The sequence below is a fragment of the Tympanuchus pallidicinctus genome, unplaced genomic scaffold (genome assembly GCF_026119805.1).
Source record: "Tympanuchus pallidicinctus isolate F22 unplaced genomic scaffold, pur_lepc_1.0 scaffold1, whole genome shotgun sequence".
Taxonomy (NCBI): domain Eukaryota; kingdom Metazoa; phylum Chordata; class Aves; order Galliformes; family Phasianidae; genus Tympanuchus; species Tympanuchus pallidicinctus.
Window position 1 is genome coordinate 29,239,599 of NW_026294618.1, and position 23,362 is coordinate 29,262,960.

Genomic DNA, 23,362 nt, shown 5'->3' on the forward strand with positions numbered 1-23,362 from the left:
GTTAGTAGAACTCTTCCAAGAAAGCTCAAGACAGTATAATTACAGTCTGGTTCTCAAGTCTCCACCTTGTATTTTAGTTGGATATTTTATATTTCCTGTTATGGAGCCTGCTGCTGAAAGGCTTTTAGTTGCTGAGTTTTAGCAGGAGATATCTCAGTCTAAAAGTTTTTCTTCTAAGGCATTTTGCAATCTAATTGATGGAAGTTCTTGTTTGGAAATTTTTGACACAGGAATAGTGATGATTCAGGAGCAATGAAGGCTTTCTAAAATATTTTTTAAGAGTATTCTATTTTGAAAAGTTTCAGAGACAAAACAACTTTCAGTTGGACTGAATGATTTCAAACAGAGCTGGTTCATCACAGCAGAGCAAAAGCTGAACAGTCATTCTTAGATGTCAAGATCTGTAGCATCCATCTTATATGGATCTCTTTTTGGCACTTTTTTTTTTTTTTTTTTTAATCTGTAGATATACTCTGAGCAATGTGCACAGAATGTTATACATCTCTTGTGGTTTAAGAAATGTTGGCTTCTGGAGAGATCATAAAAACAGAATAAAGCAGCCTAAGTGGAATAAGCATGGTGCTTGTTTTTGTATCTGAATTGAAAAGATTCTCTTTTGGACTGTGTATATAACTAAGCTCTTAAAAGTCACTGCTCCTAGAAACTAATTGAACTGTGTACACTTTAAAATATTTCAATAATATTTACCTGAGAGAAAGCCCTGCCCTAAAGAACTAAAATGGTGCAAAGAGATTGAAATGTTGTTACTTGGCCTATTGCAAACTAGCTTGGCAGGAAAGTGTGCATTAGGGAGAAATCTGGCTTGGCAGTCAAATCACCCAGTTGACCTATTAGGATCTTTTCCTTTCCCTACACTGTCAATTCATGGCTTGCTTTCTGTAATAAAGGTTGTTATTTTAGAGAAGTTGCAGCCAAGAGCTCTCGTCTCTCTTTAATACCTGTTTTCTACTGCTTTCAGTTCCCTTAACAAATAATTATTTTGTTTTAATTCCTAAGATGAAATAAAAAGTAATTTTCAAGGAGGTACTTTTTCATCCTACCACCTCGAGTAATGTTCTGCTCATGGTTTGCTTGACAGCAAAGGTGACATATACACACTTGTTAGTGAAAATAGAAAACGTACATCAACCAGATGTGGGATAAATTTGCTGAATGTCATTCTCCTAAAGATACCTGTTCCTAAGATTAATCAATAGTAATCTGATTATGGATTGCATGTAGCATTTTGTACCATTGTATTTTGGATCATAAGAATTATGATATGCATAAATGTGAAAATAGCAGATTAAGCATGTATATTTTCAAAATGGGAATATAAATATGGCAGTTGCTGTGGTGATCAGTGACTTACTCATAAAACCAGCTCTAATCTGATTTTTCTTTGATGGAAGTTTTTTTGCTAGGAGAAGTTTTAACATTTATACATCAGGAGCTTGGTCTTAGATGCTTAATTTGCTCTTCTTTTTGATGAGGTAAGAGAGATGGGTAACCATTATAGTTGTTTGCAGCCTGAGTCTTGGTCCAGGTGTTTTTCTCACAAGTGTTCTCTGTTCATGCTCTCTTCTTCTCCTGCCACACTCATTCCCACCTGACACACCTTGATGAAGTAAAGAAGCCATCTGCTGATCAGTCAAACTACAGATTTCACTTACCTCTGAGAGGATAACTAATTCCTACTTAAAAAGTGAAATATCTAAATAACGATATTACTGTGATTTTCAGTGAGGATCTTTGAAGAACCACAGGGCCTAGGGACATCTGGCAGTTTTCTTACATGCCAGTCATGTTTCTGTGCACTACCTTACGACCAATTGTCCATATCCAATCTCTTTTGCCTCATATTTCAAACCATATTCATGGAAGTTCTCTAGCAAAAATGGTACTTGTAGGAAAATGAAAAATTTCTTGAAAATAAGCAAAGCAAGCAGGCTTCTGAGCTCCACATTGTCATAACCTCATCGTGCAGTTGAACAGCATCCAGTGATATGAAAAACAGCCACCTCCTAGTGACAGATTGTTGTCTACAATGGTCTTTCCTATTTCTCAGAAGGATCTTAATCAAAGAAGCAAACAGGCTGTCGAAAGGAGTCTTCCCCTTCCTGTCCTTTGGGATTTGGAAACTCTTTCATTTTCTTAGTTTGTTCTTCTAGTCCAGCTGAGTTCAGATTTTCTTCTTATAAGTTTTGTTTTTTATTTTTTAAAGAAAAAAAAAAAGGGAACGTAACTCTTTCATTCTGCTGCTCTTGTGTTGCTTAAGGCTTGAGTTTATTTTTGGCTGCTTTTCCTTTGTGACCTGGAGCCCTGTCAGAGAAGGAGGAAGCTCTCATGTTGAGATGTCCCATTTGAGCACAGAAGCTCCTCCAAATGTCCCATTTGAGCACAGGAGCACCGCTGGTTGCCAGAATGGCTGTTGCTGTCCCTTCCTCTCATGCATTCAGTGGGGGGGCTAGGGAGGCCATCCATGTTGGCTCCTGCTGAACCAAGCAAAAATGTTTTTGACTGATTCATTTTATTTGTGGCATGGATCTATTGGATTATTCATTCTATTATTTCAATTATTATTTTACTACTATTTATTATTTATGAGTATTAAAGCCAAACATTTTAAAAATGTGTGTACGCCTAAACCTTATGTTATTCACATTTTTAGATGAAGGCTGACATAAATATTTCAAAAGTAACTTAGTGATATTCTTTCTCCTCAAACAAAACTCTTGAGGAGTGATTCTTGTTGTTTTTGTCTAATAATCTAACTTTATGTCCACATCATGTATTTCTTGACACTGAGAATATCAAATAGTTAGCAAGATATGGATGTAAGATGTATTATGCTAGCAATACTTCCAGTCTTTATTTTTGTCATTGATACATTGCATTATAGAATGTGCTTACATGTCCCATATGGCCTAGTGAGGCACAGTCTGATTGATTAATGATTACAAAAAAGCCTTGTGAAAGATGATTTGATCATTGCTCCAATGTAATCCTGGTGTTAGGCAGATCAGCTGATATTTAGAGCTCTAGTTCCAGGTAACTCATGCCATTTCCCTGCTGATGGCAGCTTTTTGGCAGGGCACTGTAAAAATGAGAATTAAGGGTTATGTGCCAGAGGACAAATGACTTGCATGCTTGCTCAAAATTACTCGCACTCTAACAAGGAAGAATAATTGACTAAGACAACAGAAGCAAAATGAATGTCTCACTACCCTGACTTTTTGGGTCAACTGTCATTGCACCAGTGAACAAAAATAGCTGCTAATTTCTTAAACTTTTTTTAATATTAAGAGAGCAGGGTAAAAAGCTAAACAAAAACAAAGAGTAAAATTAATTTCCTAAGAATGTGCTGTGTATGGCCTGAGATACCAAATCTCAATTAATATTCCAGAATAGGCTTTTAGATATTTTGAGAAAAATGAAGAAATGTAAAAACAAACAGAAAAACAGGAAAACAGAAAAAACTTAAGATTCTTTACATTTGCTTATTTCTTCCTTTGATTTTTAACCAATAAATAAAAGTCAGAAAGATAAAACTCAAGACATCTCTGCTAAAGTAAGTATGTAACACAGACTATAATTAAATCTTAGGTTTTGGTTTTTTTCTTAAGTGAATGAAAAGCCTAAAGATTATATACATGTTTTTGAAGTGGCCTTGTCTTCTAGATACTCTACAGGGCTTCCACTTGCATAGAGATAAGAGTTAATTCTAAATGAGTTAGCAAAGATACTGCTGGTAGTTCTGTCATCTTTCATCTTAATCACTGTGAATGCTTAATGCTTGATAGTTTTAAGGTAGCTGACTCAGATATATCTATATACAGAAACCAGCCGTGTGTAGATGTTTGTAGACTAACGGCTCTCTGAGGACTCCATTATACATGTAATGAATCTACTATATGTGAACTCCCTGCACGCTTTTTTGGTGCAAATATCTTCAGCTGGTTCTTGCAGGAACTCTTAACAGGAGCTGATGGCGGTTGATCTGTAATTTAAAATTACATAATTTCAGCAATTTAAGCTGAGTATGGGTGGGATTGGGCCTAAAAAATACATTAAACATGTCACTCTAACTGCAGCTGTTTGTACTTATGTATTTTTTTTTTTTTTTCAATAGGGTCAAGTACATTATCAAAGTTTTAAAGTGATAGAATATGGTAAGTGTTACTCAAGGATGTTTAGTAATGACCAAAATTAGTAACTGAGTCTCCATTAATTTAGAGTTTAGAGAAACTAACTAATCTTGGCTAACACAAACTTTTTGAATACTCCCAGAAAGTTTAATTTCCACATCTGCTTCTCTGAAACTGGCTGTTCTGGGGAGAAACATCATCTTATCAGCTGCCCTACTTATTTCTGGTGGCTTTAATGACCTACTGCTGTAGTGTTTGAAAGTTGTCTGGTCCCTATTTTCCCAGGAGCTTCCAAGCAATGTGTTCATCACAACAGATCTGTATAATATTTGATCATGACGCTTCCTGATAATTCTGTAAAGGTTAAACAGGCCGAACATTTATTGCTTCCTCTACAAGTTTGCTTTGAGAGAGGAGAAACAAACATATTTTATCCATACAAGGCTGTGCGCAGGCTGCTCTTGTGATGCTTGGTGCCACCTTTTGACAAACTATCTCAGATTGAAGCCTGCATAGAACTGTGTTAAAAATATCTTACATTATAGTCCTCAGGAAACTGCAATAGTCAGTACCATATTACATATTCAAAATATGTAAATGTTATTTTTATGTGAATTAAATACTTTACATATTTTTTTCTTTTTATTTTTTTTAGTTTTACCAAAATTTGATGTTACAATAACAACACCATTATACTACTCCTTGAGAGAGAAAGATGTAAGTGGTGTTGTCACTGCAAAGTAAGTAAAACACTGATACTGTTGTCATGCTCTCTGTTAAGATAATTGTCTGTAAATATTAAAGTAAAAACATGTTAAAATGTTAAAAAAAAAAAAGTGTCCTCTGCTGTGCATTAGCTGGCTAGCTTATGTTCCTAGTTACTGGATTTTTGTGTAACAATGTTAGATGGATCTTCAGACTTTTAGATGTACACTTTTGGTTAGGTGTAGGTATTTCTAGACTACAGCCATGCTATTTTCAACTGACTTATTCATAAAATTTCTTGAATCTTTTGTTTGTATGTAAACTTTGAGACTTTTTTTTTTCTGGTTATTATGTCTCTTTCATTATGCTCTCCAAGATATCACATCAAATTCTTTAGATAGAGTAACTATGTTTTACCATACCAACAGGAAAATTATTCAAGCTTCTATTCACATCCTTCTTGTACTGATTTACCCATGTTATGGATTTGAACTACAGGCTTCTACTGGCTTACAAAATACCTATACCTGTAAATTGATGAAGAATTGAAAACTCTTGAGAAGTTCAAAACAGACTTTACTGTAGATTACTATTCATCATTGTAGACTGCTGTACAAATAATATTTTATTTTTTAATCTCAGATAAAAATGAATTTTATTTTGGGAAGATGAGAGCCAAGTAAAGCTGCTTGGTAAACAAGAAGACCTGAAAGTGAAAGTCTTTCTGGAGCTATTTCATTACATTAAAATGCATACCTTCAAAACAGTCAATTCAAAGTGATTGATTAACAGTCTGTTTAAATGTGATGTTTGGACTTCTGAGAAAAAGCTTCTTTTCCTGGAGGCAAAGCAGCCCAAAACCCAATACTGTAAACTATGTAGGTTTCTCATTAGGTGTAATTAAAAAAAAAAAAAGAAAAAGGATTTTTCACTTGTTTTTTTTTCTTCTTCCTATTTCTCTTTTGGAGTATATGCCAATATGAATTTGGTTTCCTAATTTGTTTTGGTCTGCCTCAAGATACTTGCCTCCTTTGTTAAGGTATTTGAAAGCATACCTGTCTGCTGCAATAAATCCAGACTTGGGCGCCAGTGAATAGTCTGGGATTGAATCCCAGCAGTGCCAAGGTTTTACTGATATGTCATAATTATTTATAGGGAATGACTTCATTCCTGGTGACTGTTTTTATAGGCAAAATGTCTCTGTATACAAGGACTTTACGTGTCCTTTAAACTTGTAGATGTCATAAATCCCTTTTCCTTTCTCATTTCTGCACTATTGTTAGATTAACTACGGGATGTTATCCAATGACAGTAATATTTCAAGCTTAATAGCAGCTTCTTTCTGTGATTAGATTTAACAGGAAAGACTGCAGCTCAGGTGCAAGACAGCATTGTCAGAAATGTTCCTGTAACTATGCTATTTGATAATCCTTTTGCTCTGCTTTCATGTTTCTTAAGTGACTTCCAGTCATATCCGTACTGACCCAAACTACTTAGTTATCACATCTGAATGTATTAATACTGTTGGATTATAATGTTATTTTGTTCCTATTTCCTAGTTTTCAAAATCTGACTAAGGTTGGAAATGTTGAGAAAATCTTTGATTTATTACTAATCACTGATTATTGTTTATAAATTAGCTACAACTGCCAATTGTGTTTGCTGTGCAATAATGCCATGATTTGTTTGCTCTGTGATTACTAAATAATATGAATATACAAAAATATCTTGAAATCACTCATTTTGTACATTCAGTGTTTGGGAAGCAGAACACTTGCACTTCCCACATCCCATTTTAACCCTATTGTGTATTAACTATGGTGCTATATGTTCTGTTCAGTAACTTGCTTCTAGCTTAGTTTAACATAGTTAATTTGCTTAAATTGTACAGCCTATAGTAACAGACTTGTAAAGCTCATGTTCAGGAAAGGGCAGCACTTCCCACTTCTCTGTATATTCTCTAACTTTTGGGCTTCTGACTTTAATGTAAATTAAGCACTGAAAACGTTATGGTTCAAAGTACAAATACATTCTATCTATATTTGAAACTCAGGAAAAAGTATTTCAGTGAACCTTTTTACCTTACTCTTCAGGAGCCTAGGCTCTTGAGATGATGCACTGTTTTGCTTTGCTTGGTGTTTTTCAGGTATACATATGGAAAGCCGGTGAAGGGAAATGTGACAGTCACCTGTCTGTCTGTCTCTTACTGGACAAACAAGAGGAACATAACAAAAACAATGGAGGTGAGTCTTTTGTTAGCAGTTCAGTAGTGTTGTAGACTCTAAAGCTGTATCTGCTTTTGAAGGTTAAATATGCCTGGGACCATCCTCAAGTGCTGTGTTCTGCTGGCGTAGTCTGTGGAGTGACTTGCATGAATAGTGTTTAACTCTATTTTCTAGTACAAAGTGGCTACGTTCAGACTGCCTATTGGGAGTGACAGTTGGCCACCGCAATCCCTTGAACTATGCCTGGAGACCAGTAGCTGGCCCAAGTAGAAAAACATTCCTAAAGACCTTCTAGCAGTGTAGGTGATGGAGGGCCAGTGCCTGGGAATGTTCCTTGGCACTGTGCGTGCCATTATGCACCCAACTCTGTGTTACAAAGGCATTGCAATTGTCCATGTAGAATTCTAGCATGGTGGTATCAAGAGTTTTGCTTACTAATTCTGTAGTAATTGCATTGGAGTTGATGTGCTAGAGATGATCTAGGGCATGACATGTAAAAAAGCCTTCCGTGTTGATTTCAAGACTTACAGGTGGTGAGAAATTGATGTAATCTTTTTCAAAATCAGGTCTTTTAATTTTGAGCTGTGAACAAAATTTCATTTCAGCTAAGTGATGTCTGTCATTTCCTGTTGACTGGCTTGAAGGCTTCAACAGCAATTAATCTTCAGAAACAGAACTGAATTTGGGTAAAATCGATGCTCCTTCAGGCAGCTTCCAATTTGTTGTCTTTTTCTGTAAAGCATAGGCACTGGTGCTCTGGCAGTGTAGAAGAGGACAATTTTATATAAAGTAATCCTTTTTTTTTTTTTTTTTTTTCTTTCCACATTGCAGATAAATGGATCTGTGAATATTACTTGTAACAAGCTCATGTTGCAAAACTTGAATGGGGATCAGTCGTGGCACCATGGTGATGATGATTACACTGAGCCAGTAGAAATCATTGCTGTGGTTACTGAGTCACTTACAGGTATTTTGCTGTTTGAGGTTTTCCAAGAGAAATCCAAGGAGCAGATCATGCTAGAAGAGCTTAGTGCACTGAAGAGTGGCTTGGAAGTGATGGCAAAGTATCATGTACTGAAGGAAATATGAATCTTTTGCATGCAAATATATTATTTGAACTGTTACTTGCCTAGTTATTAAATAGTTTAAGTAACTGTTAGCTTTGTTGAATGCAGGTCTGCAGTAAGTGATTTATTAAGTAACCAAGGGATTTGTTAAAAAAAAAAGAAACAGATACCCAAAGCGAGAAGTTTTCTTCTACTGCAATTGAGGTTACCACGTTCTTCTAAACTTACTGAGGGCTTAAACTCAGTAACAGCTTGTTTTGATGAGAAGAGCAGGTGTAAAAATAGCATTAGGTTGCCTTATAAACTTTAGTTTAATCATAAATGTATTTTATTTATTCGCTTGTAAACATCAGTAGAAAGAGTTCTCTGGCAGTTCCATTAACAAGATTTAATTACAGAATTTCTGTTAGAAGCCCAGTAAGGTGGAAGTTGACAGATTTGGGATTCTTCATTTTGTCATTCTGAAATAGTATTCATAGAGTAGAGCACGTTGTGATATGACTTATTTATTGTCTTGGATAACAGCGCCATATCATCTTTTTACTGATACTTTCCTTATCTTAGGAAGGATGGAGAGCAGTCAGAGTGGAAATGGTGAAAAACATGATAGAATTATCAAAAAATCAAGTAAATTACTGCTAAATGAGTGTGTATATGTCTAAAGGAAAGCAATTTTTCAACAGGAATCTCTCAGAATTCAAGTACTATCATATTTCCAAAGCAAAGTGACTATTTCATTGAATTTGTGGACTACTCTAGAGTCATAAAACCTTCTCTGAATTTCATCGCTACTGTAAGTTCTTTTGATTCATTGTGGTTTGTGCATAAACAAATGTGACTTTTTCTCCTGTGTTTTTCCTTAGATACCAGAATTTGTCTCAGACTTCTAGGAGTAATTTACAAGTTTATTTTCAAATTATTTTTTCATGATATATGAAGTTCTACAAATCAGGAAGTTCTAAGCTTACAGTTTTTACTCTAGCAAAGGATAAAATGATAGGAAATGCTGTGTTGACAGGATATACTAGAGTTTCAGCACTGTTAAGTAAAACTTTTCAATCTCTAGCTAATGTTTTCCAGTAAGTTGACTGTGTTTTAGTAGTTACCGAGTCCCAACTCTCTTAATACTTGTATAAAAAATGGAATGTATGAATGTGAATATAGTATTTATTTTAAATACGCATATCTAAGACTAACCAGCTGTTAGTCTAAGTAAACTCAAGTACAACTCAAACCACATTGCTCTGAAATGAAAGTGTCTCTTTTTTGCATCCTGTCATGTCTTTTTCATACCACCTATACTCCTCTCAGAAGCCTTTCATATTCTTCATGCTCTCCTGGTCTGTGGTCAGTATTTCTGCATTTAAGAGAGATTGTGTATTGCACCCTTGAAAATTATCTTAAAGGAGTAATAGACTTCATAATTTTTGAAGACAGCCAGAGCCTTTGCTATGTAGAAATACCTAAATACTGTATGTATAATATATGGTATAACTAAATACCAATGAGATGGACTGATTATGCAGTTTTGGATCGGTGTAGGTCGTATTATTTTGCTAGCTTTACCATTGGGACTTTGGTTTTGGTCCTTTTCGTTTTCTTTGCCTGCAGCTTAGTTTGACTCGAGCTCTGACCTGCTGAAGAGCTGAGAGGGAACTGAGGATTTAGCAATACTGCAGCTGGCAGAGGAGATACCAGCCATGCTCCCAGAGGAGGGGATGAGGGAACAGCAGTAGCTGTTACTGGAGGTGAAGGTCTGTGTGTGCTGTACAGAGAGATAAAAGGAAAATAATGGCAGAGGAGAAGAGTGACGCACTTTTGGACTGAAAAAGAAGAGGGAAACATTTGTTCAGTGTTATTAAATGTAGAGGTTGAATTTTTGGAATATAAAATACAGAGCGAGAATGGTTTTACTGTGGATGAGAATCCATAGAAATAAAGGTTGATATAAGTTATAGCGGTGACTGGTGGATACTGGTGTGAAGAATTTAGAGATTGCATTAAGTTGAGGCTTGTTTTGAGTCTTTTCATTTATTTCTATGAATCCATAAATACATCTCACTAAATAGGTGATAAAATGAGTATTCAGGCAGCAGGTTAGATATGCTTATTTTGCCTGATAGATAAGCATATGCAGAAGAGGAGCTGTAACTGAGCTGAAAGGTAGATCACCTTTTTCTATTTTACCTGTTCTGTTTAAAAAAAAAAAAAAATAAAATAAATTCTCTATTGGGTAGAATTGTGAATAGTTTTGTTTTTGACTGACTTGCCTACTTGCAGTACTCTCAAGGGAGTAATTCTGCTGATATGTGAGAAACCTGGCCTTTTTTTAATTATAATGTTGTATGTAGTTTTATCCTGTTTGATGGACATTTTCTTTCTTTTTGTTTTTAGCTAAAGGTGACACGTTCTGACAGCAACCAGCTGACAACTGAAGAGAGGCAAAATCTTGTCACAGTCACTGCACAACAGTCAGACCTGTTTTTTCACCACTCTTCACTTTCTCACTTTGAGAATGAGGCAACAGAGGAGAGAAATAAGACGATCCATGTCCTGAATTACACAGTCCCACAAAATGGAATTATTGATATTGAGTTTCCAATCCTATCCAATACAAAAACTTTGAGAGTTCAGGTATTGCTCGTAATATGTTGATTTGAAAGAATGACACACTGAATTGAGAAGGCTGTAATTAGTGGTATGCTGTTTCTGCCATCTGTAACAGCCTATATACCACTTGCTATTGTATTTTTTCTTATCCATATTAGAGCTGGAAGGAAAGTAGCAGATCCTGTGTAAATATGATCTAAATAAGTGCATCAAATTAGCGATAGGAAAAAAAAAAGAAACAGATACCCAAAGCAAGAAGTTGTCTTCTACTGCAACTAAGGTTACCATGTTCTAAACAGCAGCATAGATATTGCTGCTTACAGAGTACACACTTTTTGCTGTTGTGTTAAGAACTTTGTTTTGCATTGTCTTACAGGCAGAGTTCCTCAACAGTAAGACTGACATAGGCGTTTATGATGTGTTCAGCTCTCCCAGTGAAACTTACCTCCAGGTTAAAACAAAGAGCCAAGAAGTGAAGGTACAGTCTGAGACATAACTTGCTAAGATAGGAAAAAAAGTCAAGTTATTCATCATGTTTCCATAATCATCATTATCAATCATATTCTTTTTCTAGGCTGGGAAACCTTTTGAACTAAATATTGAAAGCAACAAGCCAGTAAGAGAGTTCCATTACCTGGTAAGTTGCTATTTCATATATGAACAATCCAAGATGACTTGACAGAATCACAGGGCTTGAAAGGGACCTCAAGAAATCGTTAAGTCCAACTCCCCTGCTAGAGCTAATTCCATACAGCAGACTACACAGGAAGGCATTCATATGAGTCATGAGTATCTCTGGAGAAGAAGACTCCACAGCCTCTCTGGGCAGCCTCTTCCAGAGCTCTGTCACTGACAGTAAAGAAGTTCTTCCTTGTTTTATTATGCAACTTCCTGTGTTTCACTTTCTGCCTGTTACCCTTGCTCTATTGCTACAGTTATATTATTGTTATATTTTTATGTAATTGCAGAACATATTGTGCTGTGCACTCGTTTTTATAGTTCAGTGTTACCCAGAGTAATACAGGCAGGAGTTAAAGCCTAGAAAAAAAATCTATTTCTAATATTTAAATATTGTAATATCCCTTTATTTCATGCCCTGTCTTGTAGAATTAAACACGAATTATAGCTCTTTGCCTCTTCTCTTAAAAGCCTTTTATTGAAGGAATGACAGAACTTAGGATGTATTGAGATGTCAACAGACTGAGTATTTAATTTTTCCCTTTCAGGTGTTATCTAAGGAACAAATTATGACTTCTGGCACAATGGTTGAAAAGACATTCAATTTAACAGCAGAAAATTCCTGGGCTCCTCTGGCATGTATACTTGTATTCTATGTTGATGAACATGGAGCAGTTGTAAATGATGCTCTTACAATCCCTGTTCAGCCTGCTTTGGACAACAAGGTAATTATATTGAACACGAGCCTGAGACCATGTTTTTGTCTGTTGTATGGTAAAGAGTAGTTTAGATCACAAGCTTGTAAATGTAAAATCTTCCTCATTGTGCATCTGATCTGAGGTTTGTGTAAGTCTATGGAACTTTCTAATAATGCCAGGATAATTGGGATCTGGCTTTAAATGTGGGGTTATTCTATATCTGAACATATTCCCCATAAATACACAGATAACATAATAATTATGCTTTTAACAGTATGGCCAAATACTGAGACAAAGATTGCTTGGACAACATAGTAGAAAAATACTCCTAAGTTCTCTAAGTATGGAATTCTAGAAGTTTGTGGAGTTATTCACCCTAGTCAGGTTCTGAAGCCTGTCAGGGTCACTCTGGATCACATCCCTTCCCTCCTGCTTGTCAACTGCTACTCTCAGCTTTGTCTCTTCCGCAGAACTCAGTCCTGCTGTCTGTGTCACTGATAAAGATGTTCAACAGTGCTTATACCAAAATGACTTGTGAGGGACACTACTTGTCTCCATTTGGACATTGTGTTTGATTGCAAATCTTGGAGTGCGACCATCCAGCCAATTCCTTATTCACCATCCATCTAATCCATTCTGAGAATCTAAACAGAATCCGAATATTATAATTTAGCTAAAACTTGGGAGTTCTAGGGTAGAGACAAGAGGATATTTCTAGTGAGAAAGCATAACAATTTTGTTCATCCTTCTGGAAAAAACACAAGTTTGGCCACTGATTTCAGTGTAAGATTATAGTATATATTGTGGCAAAGAAGTGAGGCATGATCTTGAAAATACCAGTTCAATTAAATCTAGCTAATAAATGAAAGCCACCATCCTAGTTTGTGTACAGATAGGATGAAAAATTGAGAAGGTAAATTACAAGAATTTAGTATCAACTTCAATGTATTTGCTATGAAGACTACTTTCTCTGTAACCTATAGATATGTCCTAGGACCAGTAGGAGGTCATGTAGGTAACCTATCCACTTCTGGAATGGGAGCTGAGGGCCAGACAGTGTGCTGTGGGGACATCTCAAGTGATTCCAGATGACTTCAGCTGACTGAGTCTGATCTGATAGCTGTACGGGGAATTACGCAGCCAAGCTCCATTTAAGGATATTCAGTTGCCCAAACTGAGTGTGGTATTAAGGATATTCTGCCTGGACTCCAGAGTTTATTCCAGAAAGGGAAATTCTGCACCACTGCGGATGACTCAGATAACTTTGACCATCTTAGATAACAAAAAGTGCCAGTTGTTATATAAATGAATCCCACCTACTCTCTCTCAGTGCAGTCAGTGGAGCCTACAGAACTTTTTTCTCCACTGCAATTTGGATTTCTGCTCCATGATGAGCAAAACTGCTATCTAGTCACCACAAATTCCTTTTGACACCTGTCAAGCTTAGACACTAAACAGAAATGCAGACAGCTAAATGTAAGCAACATTAGTATGATGCTGAATTGGGTCTCCAGACTTCATAGAAATGTTATTTTGGTGAGAAAAAAGAGTAGCATTGTTCACTGCATTGTTACCTGATGTTGCGTGGATGGGGCACATCAGAACTACCTTACAGTGGATGGCCCTTCCTCATTTCACTACCTGTAGGAAGTGCATACTGGTACTGTATTTATGTATTCACTTCCTTTTTCCTTACCTATGCACCCACTATATAAATCCCTTTTTCTGTGTTGATCTCACTGTGGCATACTTCATTAAAATCTTTCAAGGATGAAGTTTCTCCCAAAAATGTATTTCCCAAAATACATTACATGCTGTGCTGCACATTGATAGAGAGAGTGAATTTCATTTACTGCCCTTAGCTGTAGAAACCAGTGTATTGTGGTTTAAGAGACTGCTACTTCAAATCCAGGGGTTGTTTGATTGTTTGAAGTAACTATACTCAGTCCAAGGATCAGCTGGGAGAGCAAGAGCAAAAGGAAGGCCATGGTATTTTCCCCAAAGTCTAGGAAATTCAGTCTTAATAGAGACTAAGAAAATCTCAGAGTTGCTGACTGACTACAAATATCAATGTATAATTTAAACTAGTGTCTTTTTTTATAATTTACTTTAACTTTTTTTCTAGATTAAAATTTCTTGGAGCAAAGATAAAGTCAAACCGTCTGAGAAAGTGTCCCTTAAGATCAGTACAACAGATCCAGAATCAGTAGTTGGACTTGCAGTTGTTGATAAAAGTACAAAGCTTCTAGGAGACAGTAGTGATATAACTGAAGATTCTGTAAGTATACAGGGAAAAAAAGATTTTCTTTATTGTTTGTATGAAATATGTGTATTTACATAGATATTACAGCTTATAAGCTGAATGAGTAATGTTCTTTGGGCATAATGTTCTTAGCTGTGCAGATTTTTTTTTATATCAGCAAGTAGCTTATCTACTTTAGCAGAAAAGACTCTAAAGCTTACAAGGTAACAGTCCCAGCACTTCTGATTCCAATTAATGCTGTATTGTTTTTCTATTCAATAAACTCTCAGTTAATGCCTGGCTGTTTCTTCTTTTGGAAAAGACAAAAATCACTGAAACTTTTTGATTCATGCTCTTTAATATCAATTATATAAAATAATACAAAGAATTCTATTTTTTAAGGGGTGAAATGCTGTAGTCATCTTTTTGAAATCTCTTTACTTGCAGAAGCTCTGGTGCACCAACAGTTTGAAAGAGCTGACAATATGCATTGTTCCTAAAGCAATCAAATGACAAAGTAGCCTAAGTGCATGGAATAATAGTGGGCTGTAGACTCCTCTTTTAGGCTTATGTAGTCTTAGTACTCATCTGTTAATTACGAAATTATTGCAATCTAATCCCATTCATCTTGTCATTGATTCTTTTCTCCTTTATGTGAGAGCTAACAGAGCTGCTGCTGCTTGCCCTACAAATGAGCATCTGTTAACAGTGACAGTCCTGGGAAAAAGAAAGTATTTGCATTTACTTTTTGGGTGATATTTTAGTGGTTTTCTTTTTCTTTGTCCTAGGTATTTCATGAACTCAATTTATACAATACAGCACAGTACTTCCCCCTTGTCAGAGGTTCCTTTGGTGTCTTTCAGGTATGTTTAAAATAAGAAACTCTGATCTTTGTTTTTTTATTTTTGGGGGGGGAGTGGGAGGGCATGGCAGGGCTCAACTTTGTGGTTTGTGTATGGCTTACTAAAATAAAAGATTATTAATGTTCCTTTTAAAGCTTGGGGCTGTAGACAACAGTCTACAGTTTTCATGGTTTATATGGGTTTTGAATTGTAATTTAGCAGCATGTAAATAATCTGGATACAATGATATATGTTTATATTTTCATAAGTATGGCTTGTGTTATAATGTCATCCCTTTTAAAATTTTTCTGTCATTTTGGCAATATTCAGATTCAAATAACTGTGACATCTATTGGTTCCTGTGTATTACCTGTTTTAGGTCTATAATTACTCTAGAATTATGACTTTATTTTCTTAAAAAGAAAGACAAGAAAAAAAAATAAAATAGATGAGCACTGTTGATGTCCTGAATGTCCTGTATTGAGATAAACTGTATAAATTTTATCCAGAAATGCAGCCTTTGGGTATCAACTGATGCAATTCTTGAGGAGGATAAAGAACATTTTCTTTGTAAGTAATAAAAATAAATGAAGCCAAATCTAATTTACTGAGTGGGGAAGGAGATTTGTGGGTTAGGGACCCTCTTAAGTCTTCTCACTATAGTATACATAAAGGCAACTTCCAGCCTAGCAAAAGAGAACTGTTTTTAAGGTTCAAAACAAGCAAAACTCTTTTAGGTACTGTTTTGAGAACTTCACTTTTGCTGATGTCCTGAGTGACCCTACTCTTTTGCAATTTTGGATGCAGTTTCATATCAGTGGTTTGTCACTTAGTTGTATGACACTATATTATATCAGTTCTAGAAGCAGTCTGGAAAGGCTATGTATAACTTAATGTTCTTCTGAAATTTCATTTTCTTAAGAAAATAAATTAACAATCAAAAACTCAAGGGAAAAAGTATTATGCAAAGTTCATGATGTTATGGAGTAGAATTAACATATGTAACAACACCGTAGATTATACTGCAAACACTGTATTAATTTGATTTTTCTTAAACATAGACATTTGTAGGTAGGACAGTAATTTTTGTTTTGTAGATGATGGAATGATACCCATAGAGGATGGCTTTGGTGATGATCTGCCAGTAGCTAGAGATGGACCTCTAGATTTTAGCACTCCGTATGTAAGGACACATTTTCCAGAGACTTGGCTTTGGATTGATACCAAAACTAGGTATGAAATCAAAAGGAAATTGAAACTGATTTACTGTTTTTATTTTTTTGTTTTAGTATTATTCTGCATTGGTACTGAAACAGCTTAAAAATGTGGTGTTATTTATATTCTGCTACCACCTAGAGGCCAGAAGTGAGGTTGGAAGCCCACCGAATGAGGCATTTTACGTCTGCACAAAGCAGAGTAATCCCTGACTTTCAGTTTCAAATGGAACAAAATAAAACCCTGGAGACAAAGATTTCTAGGATAGGAAACTATTTTCCTTTTATGTAAGGAGAACTGACTTGTAGGGAGACTTAGTGTTTTTCTGTTAAGTGCACGAGAAGATTGTGACCCAGAAGCTAAAATCTGTTCTCATCTGCACCTAATTCAAGGAGCATTTCTAACTGTTAAACTAATAGTGAAATCTGACCTGTGTTGTGAGACACAAATCTTGTATTCTTTCATAGCTAAGAAGTTAGGGAAACAGACTTCACTGAAGATTATTTTACAGGATCTGTGAAAGTTGATTATGTGTAATTATCTTAAAGTTATGGAATTCAAAATAATTTAATAATTTGTTTTAATCATTTTGATCCCATCACAAATATTTCTAAATGATTAAGAAGAGGAAAACAGATAACCAAAAGTTTTTCCTGCCAAGAGTTTGAACTTCGTTTTTGATGTATTATTAACACACATCTTTACTTACTCATGTCTATAAATAGATGCTTTTGAAAGTCATGTATGTCCTTTTGCTATCAGATCTGATGCAGATACCACAATGGAAGTCACTGTACCTGATACCATCACGTCCTGGGTAGCCAGTGCTTTTGTGCTTTCTAAAAACGGCGGTCTTGGAGTGACAACTGTTCCAGCAGAGGTAGCACACTGCTTGATGTTTCTCCTTTAAATATTGATAACACTGTAGATTATTAATTGGAACCTGCATTTTACTTCTAATAACAGCCTTCTCCTTATATCAGTGAAGAAATTTCATATGCACTCAAACTGTTAGGAAAACATTACAGTGAAATCTTATGTGGACATGGAGGTTGGGCACCAGGATGAAGTGGTTTTGCTGCCAGGTTCCTATCTCCATGGCTCTTTTAAGGAGAATTTAGCAATTTAAACTAAATTCAGCACTTGTCAGTTTAGACCTAAAACTTGAAATTTCCGGAATAGACATGCAGTTGTCCTTGGCTCACTCTGTATTCGTGGAAACAGCTTCTTAGAGAATGCTATTTGGACTGTTTAGAATAAGAATTACTTTTTGAAATGTCATTGCAGTTATCTCTTTTCATGCATAATGTAAAAAAAATCCTAGAGAAACTACATTCCTAATTGGGACATCTCCACTTTTAAGTGCCAAAGGTCAGAAAGATTGAAAGTCTGTAGTACTAGGTCACAGATTTCCAACTGGATGCATGCACTAATTAGAATTTAACTTGGAGACAACTCTTTACTCACTGAAATTTTCATCCCTTCAAATTTTTGTGGAGGAGTATCTTTCAGGATGTAAGCCCAGATACAGACTCAGATTTGTAGTTGGCTGATATACCAGATACAAACCATATGCTTTGAACATCCTGGTCAAAACACCACAAAATTTGGAAACAGATCTATATTTTGTGGCTGAGTCCTCTGAGACTATAATCACAATTCTTGTTTCTTCCACTTAGCTTGGCAGAGAAGGGATGGAAAGAGGAATTGTTTTCTGATTCAAACTATATGAAAATATATACTTGGTCCCTCACTCTCAAATATGAGAAAGCTACAAATAAAACAGATGTTGTGCTTCTTCCTTAACTATAATCACCAACATACATTGCTCAGTGCTTCACCCTCATTGGGATGTTTAGATTGCGCTTGGAGTTACATATGGCTGAAACATGTTAATCAGTACCATACAAAGAGACAAATAAAAGAAATGCACAAAAACTGTGATGGAGAAATAAATAAGTGATATCTGTATGTTTAGTGTCATTTACTGCTTTGCATCTTGTTTTTACATGTCTTTTAGTACACAAAGTATTGATAATTTCACCTGGTGTTTTATTTTAAGATACTGAAATATTTCTGATTGTTAAAGTTTAGTATTGCAAGAGGTTAAGAGGAAAAAAAAAATCAAAGGAAACAGGCATCTAGTGAAAACGTTGAGTAAGAACTAACAAAAAATTATTCATTAAAACTTTTCTAATGATAAAAGACTTTTTTTTTTTTTATCACTGGAAGCTCTAGCAAACAAAATATTTTTTGGATATTTGTTGGCTAGAAAGAAATCTGAGTATTTTCTGGATCTGAAACTCAAAATACTTAGAAGAATTTTTTAATGAAAACTGAATTAAAGCCATTTTTAGTTGACATTTCTCTAATAATAGATATCATGCTTCAGTCATTCTTAATGTGCAGATGTTCATAAATGGTGAAATCCCATGGAGCTTGATGTGAGTTTACCACTGCCTTCCTAGAGCCAAGACTTGGTCCAAAGTCTCTGTTAACAGATAAAATAATCAGTTTCTGACAGATTCCTGCAAGTTCTTTCTGTTTTAATTAAGAAAAGATGTACTATTAGAAGTATAACCAAAGACTTAGGCCAAGATTAACCACACAAAGTAACATATCATACTTATGTTCTGGTGAATTACAGAATTAGGAAAAGTTAGTTATTTTGGATTCCAACACACGTCTGTACTGACATGGGTATAGGTCAGTGGGCAGATTCAGAATCCTCCTTTACTTGTGTGTCCAAAATAGTTCATAGTAGCTTTAATGGTATCTTTGGACAGACTGCAGCTTTCCAATTTGCAGGATGATAGTTTCTTGATCTCAGTTCATCTTCTCCTGTCAGAATTTGCCATGTCGAAGCTGCCAGGAGTCCAGCAGCTTTCATCTTAGTGGCATTATAGAGTTCCAACAAAGGTGCTTGTATGCAGAAGGGATTCTTGGCTTCTGATTCAGCCCTGTAGTAATACTTTTTGTTAGTTGTAGAGTAATGTAGTTGAGTGTAATTGAGTTGAGTGTCCTAGAGTGTGATTGTGAGTAATGATACTCTCATAAGAATTTAAAAGTGAGAGTCTAATCAGAAGACCTGCTGTGTAGTTATTTTCTCACTAGTATCTGATTGTAGGGATTCACTGTTTTGTGCTGACCTTGTTTTGCAGCTAGAAGCTTTTCAACCTTTCTTTGTTTTCCTGAACCTTCCATACTCTGTCATCAGAGGAGAACAGTTCATTTTGGAAGTGAATATCTTTAATTATTTGAAAGAAGAAGCCGAGGTAAAGTAACAGTCTCTCTGTTCTCTGTACTTGAGTTTTAGCATACACTGAAGGGAGTGCATTACTGATGAAAATCATGACTTTCTCTTGTGAGATCTTCAGTGAGTATATTGTAAGGCTATATCTCTAAACAAAGCTTAAAAAGGCAGCTTAAATTTTCTTCAAAATTTACACATTATTGCAAATGTTACTGTATTTTACAGGTTAATGTGATCCTGGATATGAATGATGCTTTTGAAATTATTCTAACATCCAATGAAATAAATGCTACAGGAAATCAACAGTCTATATTTGTACCAAGTGAAGATGGAAAAACTGTTCAATTTCCAATCAAACCAAAACAGCTGGGAGAGATTCCCATCAAAGTGACAGCAATATCATCTGCTGCTTCTGACGCTATCATCCAAAAAGTTTTAGTAAAGGTAAACAGTCTGCTGCTTGGCTTGTTCTACAAATAAATTGCTTTGTAAAATAGACAATGGACTGTTACAAAGAGGCAAACCAGTATACTTGTCTGTTTCTCATTTTCTCAGATTGGTTTCTGGTCAGATGGCTTGAAGTTGAAAGCACTTTTAAAATAAATTTTTTAGATCTCCTTCCAGAATTGAAAATATAGATCTGTTCTATAGCTGATCATGTGTCAAATGCTTCTGAAAGCAAGGCAAAACCTATTTTCACATCAATGAATTAATGGTGCTACAGTTAGCTTAACAATCTAGGATGATAAAGTGGACCATGTAACTCTATTATGGATAAGTGCAATGACTTTCTTAGTGCACCTAGCTTAGTTCAAAGCCTACTTTTATGAACATTTCTCTACTGTGTTAGTGATGAAATTTTAGCCCCCAGACTTTCTTGATGAACTAGTGTCTTTTGGATGAGATTTGCCTAACTTTTGGCATCTAACAGTTTGAATCATGTTGAGCTCCATTTCAGTGAAAGGTGATAAGCACTTTTACATCTCATCCTAAAATAGCTACTTAAGATCCTAGAATCAGGAAATAGTTGAATTTAGAAGGGACTTCTGGATATTGTGTAGTCCAATTTTCCTGGTCAGAGGAGGATCAATTGAGCAATCAATTGAGCAATTGAGCAGAGGCTCAGGACTCTGCCCAGTTAGGTTTGGAATGTATCCAAGGATGGAGACTTCTCAGCCTGTCTAGGCAATTTGCCCTCACCTGGACCCAGAAGGATCATCTCCCTCCACCTGCTGGCCAGGCTTTACATGATGTATCATGATACAGGATAAAGTTGGATGCCCTTGCTGCAAAGTCCCTTTTCTGGCTTATGCTCAAGTTGGTGTCCAGCAGCTCTCTCCGGTTCTTTTCTGAAAGGCTGCTTTCCAGCTGGGCAGACTTTAGCACATTGAAGTGCATGGGGTTGTTCCTCCACAGGTACAGGACTTGTCATTTCCTTGTGCTGATCTTCATAGAATGATAGAACCTGCTCCAGTGCTTCACTACCCCGAGTGAAGAATTTCTTCCTAATATCTAACTTAAATTTCACCTCTTTTAGTTTAAAGCCATTCTTCCTTTTCCTATCACTATTGGACCATGTAAAAAATGGGTCCCTAGCCTGCTTGTAAGCTCCCTTCATCTATGCCTTTGTTTTCAGATTTCATAGATTTTTCTTTCTGCTAATTTCTTATCTATTGTTTAGGATTGATAGCACATTTCTCGAGGATGACAGGTTAACTGAATTATGCTCTAAAGGTGCTGATTTACCTCTCTTATGAGACAGGATCATAAATTTGCACTACTTCAGAGTACAATAAACATATGAAATAAGTGATGTGAATTCCAGCACAGCTGTTTGTAGAACCTGAATGTTGAAAGTTGAGGTTCTTCTAGATTTTATTTGCATCTGCATTTTTGTATCCATACTTACCCACAACTTACTCAGCCTTGTCCATCATAAGGAGCAAGCTCTGGCCAGCTGGATTCTGCTGATTCCATTTTCATTTTAAGGGCCCATTTTTGGAACCATCAGAAAGCTTTTCTTTTATAGCACAGCCCTTTTGTTGGACATCTCAAAATAACTGTCCTGCAAATTAATTCTGGAAGGAGCCACTTATTGCCCTTCCAATTGAAGCTCAGTTGTGCTGAAGAGAATAAAATCCTGTTGGACTAAATCTAGGCTGAGAAAAGAAATCCATTCGTTTTCTCTACTTTGAAGACATTTTTTCTCTCCAAGAGACTTGCATGCATGAATGAACGGAACGTTTGAACCCTCAGTGATTAACTTAACTGGTGTAAGTCTTCTTTGTATGACAGGCTGTAGGATAGCATGAAAGAGAGCACTTCTGGCCTTGGCATATTCTTGATCATGGAGCACTGTGCTTGTCAGTGAGCTCACTAGAATCAAAGATGCTTTCAATGACTTTGTGTATATTTTTATAATTAACGCATGGTTGCTAGAAGAAATTTGTGGAAGCAGGTCTTTATTATGAAAACATGTATGTGTCAGTTCAGATGGGCCAGTTTTTCAGGCTCTTGATGTGTTAAGAAGCAGCACAAAGTATCTCACAGAGTTTTAGATGCATCAGCACAGTAAGCATGTAGTTCCAGTTCTAAAAGCAACGATCTATTGAAAATTATAACAATCCTGTTTATTTTGGTAGGCTGAAGGATTGGAACAAACATATTCTCAGACACTTCTTTTGGATTTAACTGGGGGTAAACAACAAGCAGTGAGAAAAACTTTGGATTTCACTTTTCCTTCTGATGTTGTAAGTGGTAGTGAAAGAGTGCAGGTCACTGCTATAGGTAAGAATTATTTTGTTCTGATTCCATCTCTATTACTGGTCAGTTGTTTTTTGTTGTTTTAAGTATAGTTTGCTGTCTGCTGGACTTTTTCTGAACACAGTATTTAAGATGTAGCATGAAGATACAGTATGCCACTGCCACTGCTTTTGGAAGTTGAGAGTACCTGTATTCCACATGGATGTGAAAGGATTGGTCTCCATTAGCAATTTGACATCTGTGACATCCTGTTGCAAGTGGTCACCACATTTAACATAATTCAGTTGCTGGTTTCTTCTGTACTACATAGATGTGAATAGTAAGTGGAAGCAGTAGACTGTCAAGTAGAGCAGGGATGTTGGTATAATATCCTGAACTATCATAACAGGGTTTGCCAGAACTTCTGTACTGAAAGGCCTTTCTAAGAACTTGCCCTGTATAGCTGTTGCTTCATAGGTTTTTAGGAAACTATTAATTTAATTTAATCCCTATGTTAATGGCATGAATCATTAGTTAATAATAATTTCTCATCCACTGAACTGATCATAAGATGACTGTGTATAGATGGTGTACATTATTTATTTATTTTATTTACAATATTGTGGTATTAAGTATCCTTTTTCAGAGTTAAAGAGACTGTCAGGACTTTACAGGAAAGTCCTGCAAAGTTTGTTAATATTCTGTTTAAATTCTGCGTGCTTGAAGAATAAAGCCTAAAACTTGACTCATAGTTGGTCCTAGACTTTGATAACTGCGTGTGAGAGGAGAAATACAGGAAATTTGAAATATGAACAGTTGCTGAAACATTCTCCTGGAAGGAATATCTTTTGGCTTTTTCATATGGTGTCTCTTTTAATTATCGTGTAGTTGGGAAGGTCAGTAAAGTTCTATGAGGAGATTAATCTGTGAGCAAAAA

General features: G+C 35.9%; 1 protein-coding gene across 1 annotated transcript in view; it reads left to right on the forward strand.

Annotated features, from left to right (window-relative positions):
• CD109 (CD109 molecule) overlaps nt 1-23,362 on the forward strand; it is a 90,942-nt gene that overhangs the window by 38,561 nt on the left and 29,019 nt on the right. Inside the window, exons 7-23 of the mRNA XM_052678876.1 lie at nt 4,133-4,172; nt 4,804-4,888; nt 7,000-7,096; nt 7,910-8,045; nt 8,829-8,938; nt 10,540-10,779; nt 11,132-11,233; nt 11,330-11,392; nt 11,982-12,158; nt 14,257-14,409; nt 15,162-15,236; nt 15,725-15,785; nt 16,313-16,448; nt 17,193-17,310; nt 19,592-19,705; nt 19,909-20,127; nt 22,326-22,470. Of these exons, the coding sequence (XP_052534836.1) occupies nt 4,133-4,172; nt 4,804-4,888; nt 7,000-7,096; nt 7,910-8,045; nt 8,829-8,938; nt 10,540-10,779; nt 11,132-11,233; nt 11,330-11,392; nt 11,982-12,158; nt 14,257-14,409; nt 15,162-15,236; nt 15,725-15,785; nt 16,313-16,448; nt 17,193-17,310; nt 19,592-19,705; nt 19,909-20,127; nt 22,326-22,470 (2,071 nt within the window). The remainder of the gene's footprint in view (nt 1-4,132; nt 4,173-4,803; nt 4,889-6,999; nt 7,097-7,909; nt 8,046-8,828; nt 8,939-10,539; nt 10,780-11,131; nt 11,234-11,329; nt 11,393-11,981; nt 12,159-14,256; nt 14,410-15,161; nt 15,237-15,724; nt 15,786-16,312; nt 16,449-17,192; nt 17,311-19,591; nt 19,706-19,908; nt 20,128-22,325; nt 22,471-23,362) is intronic.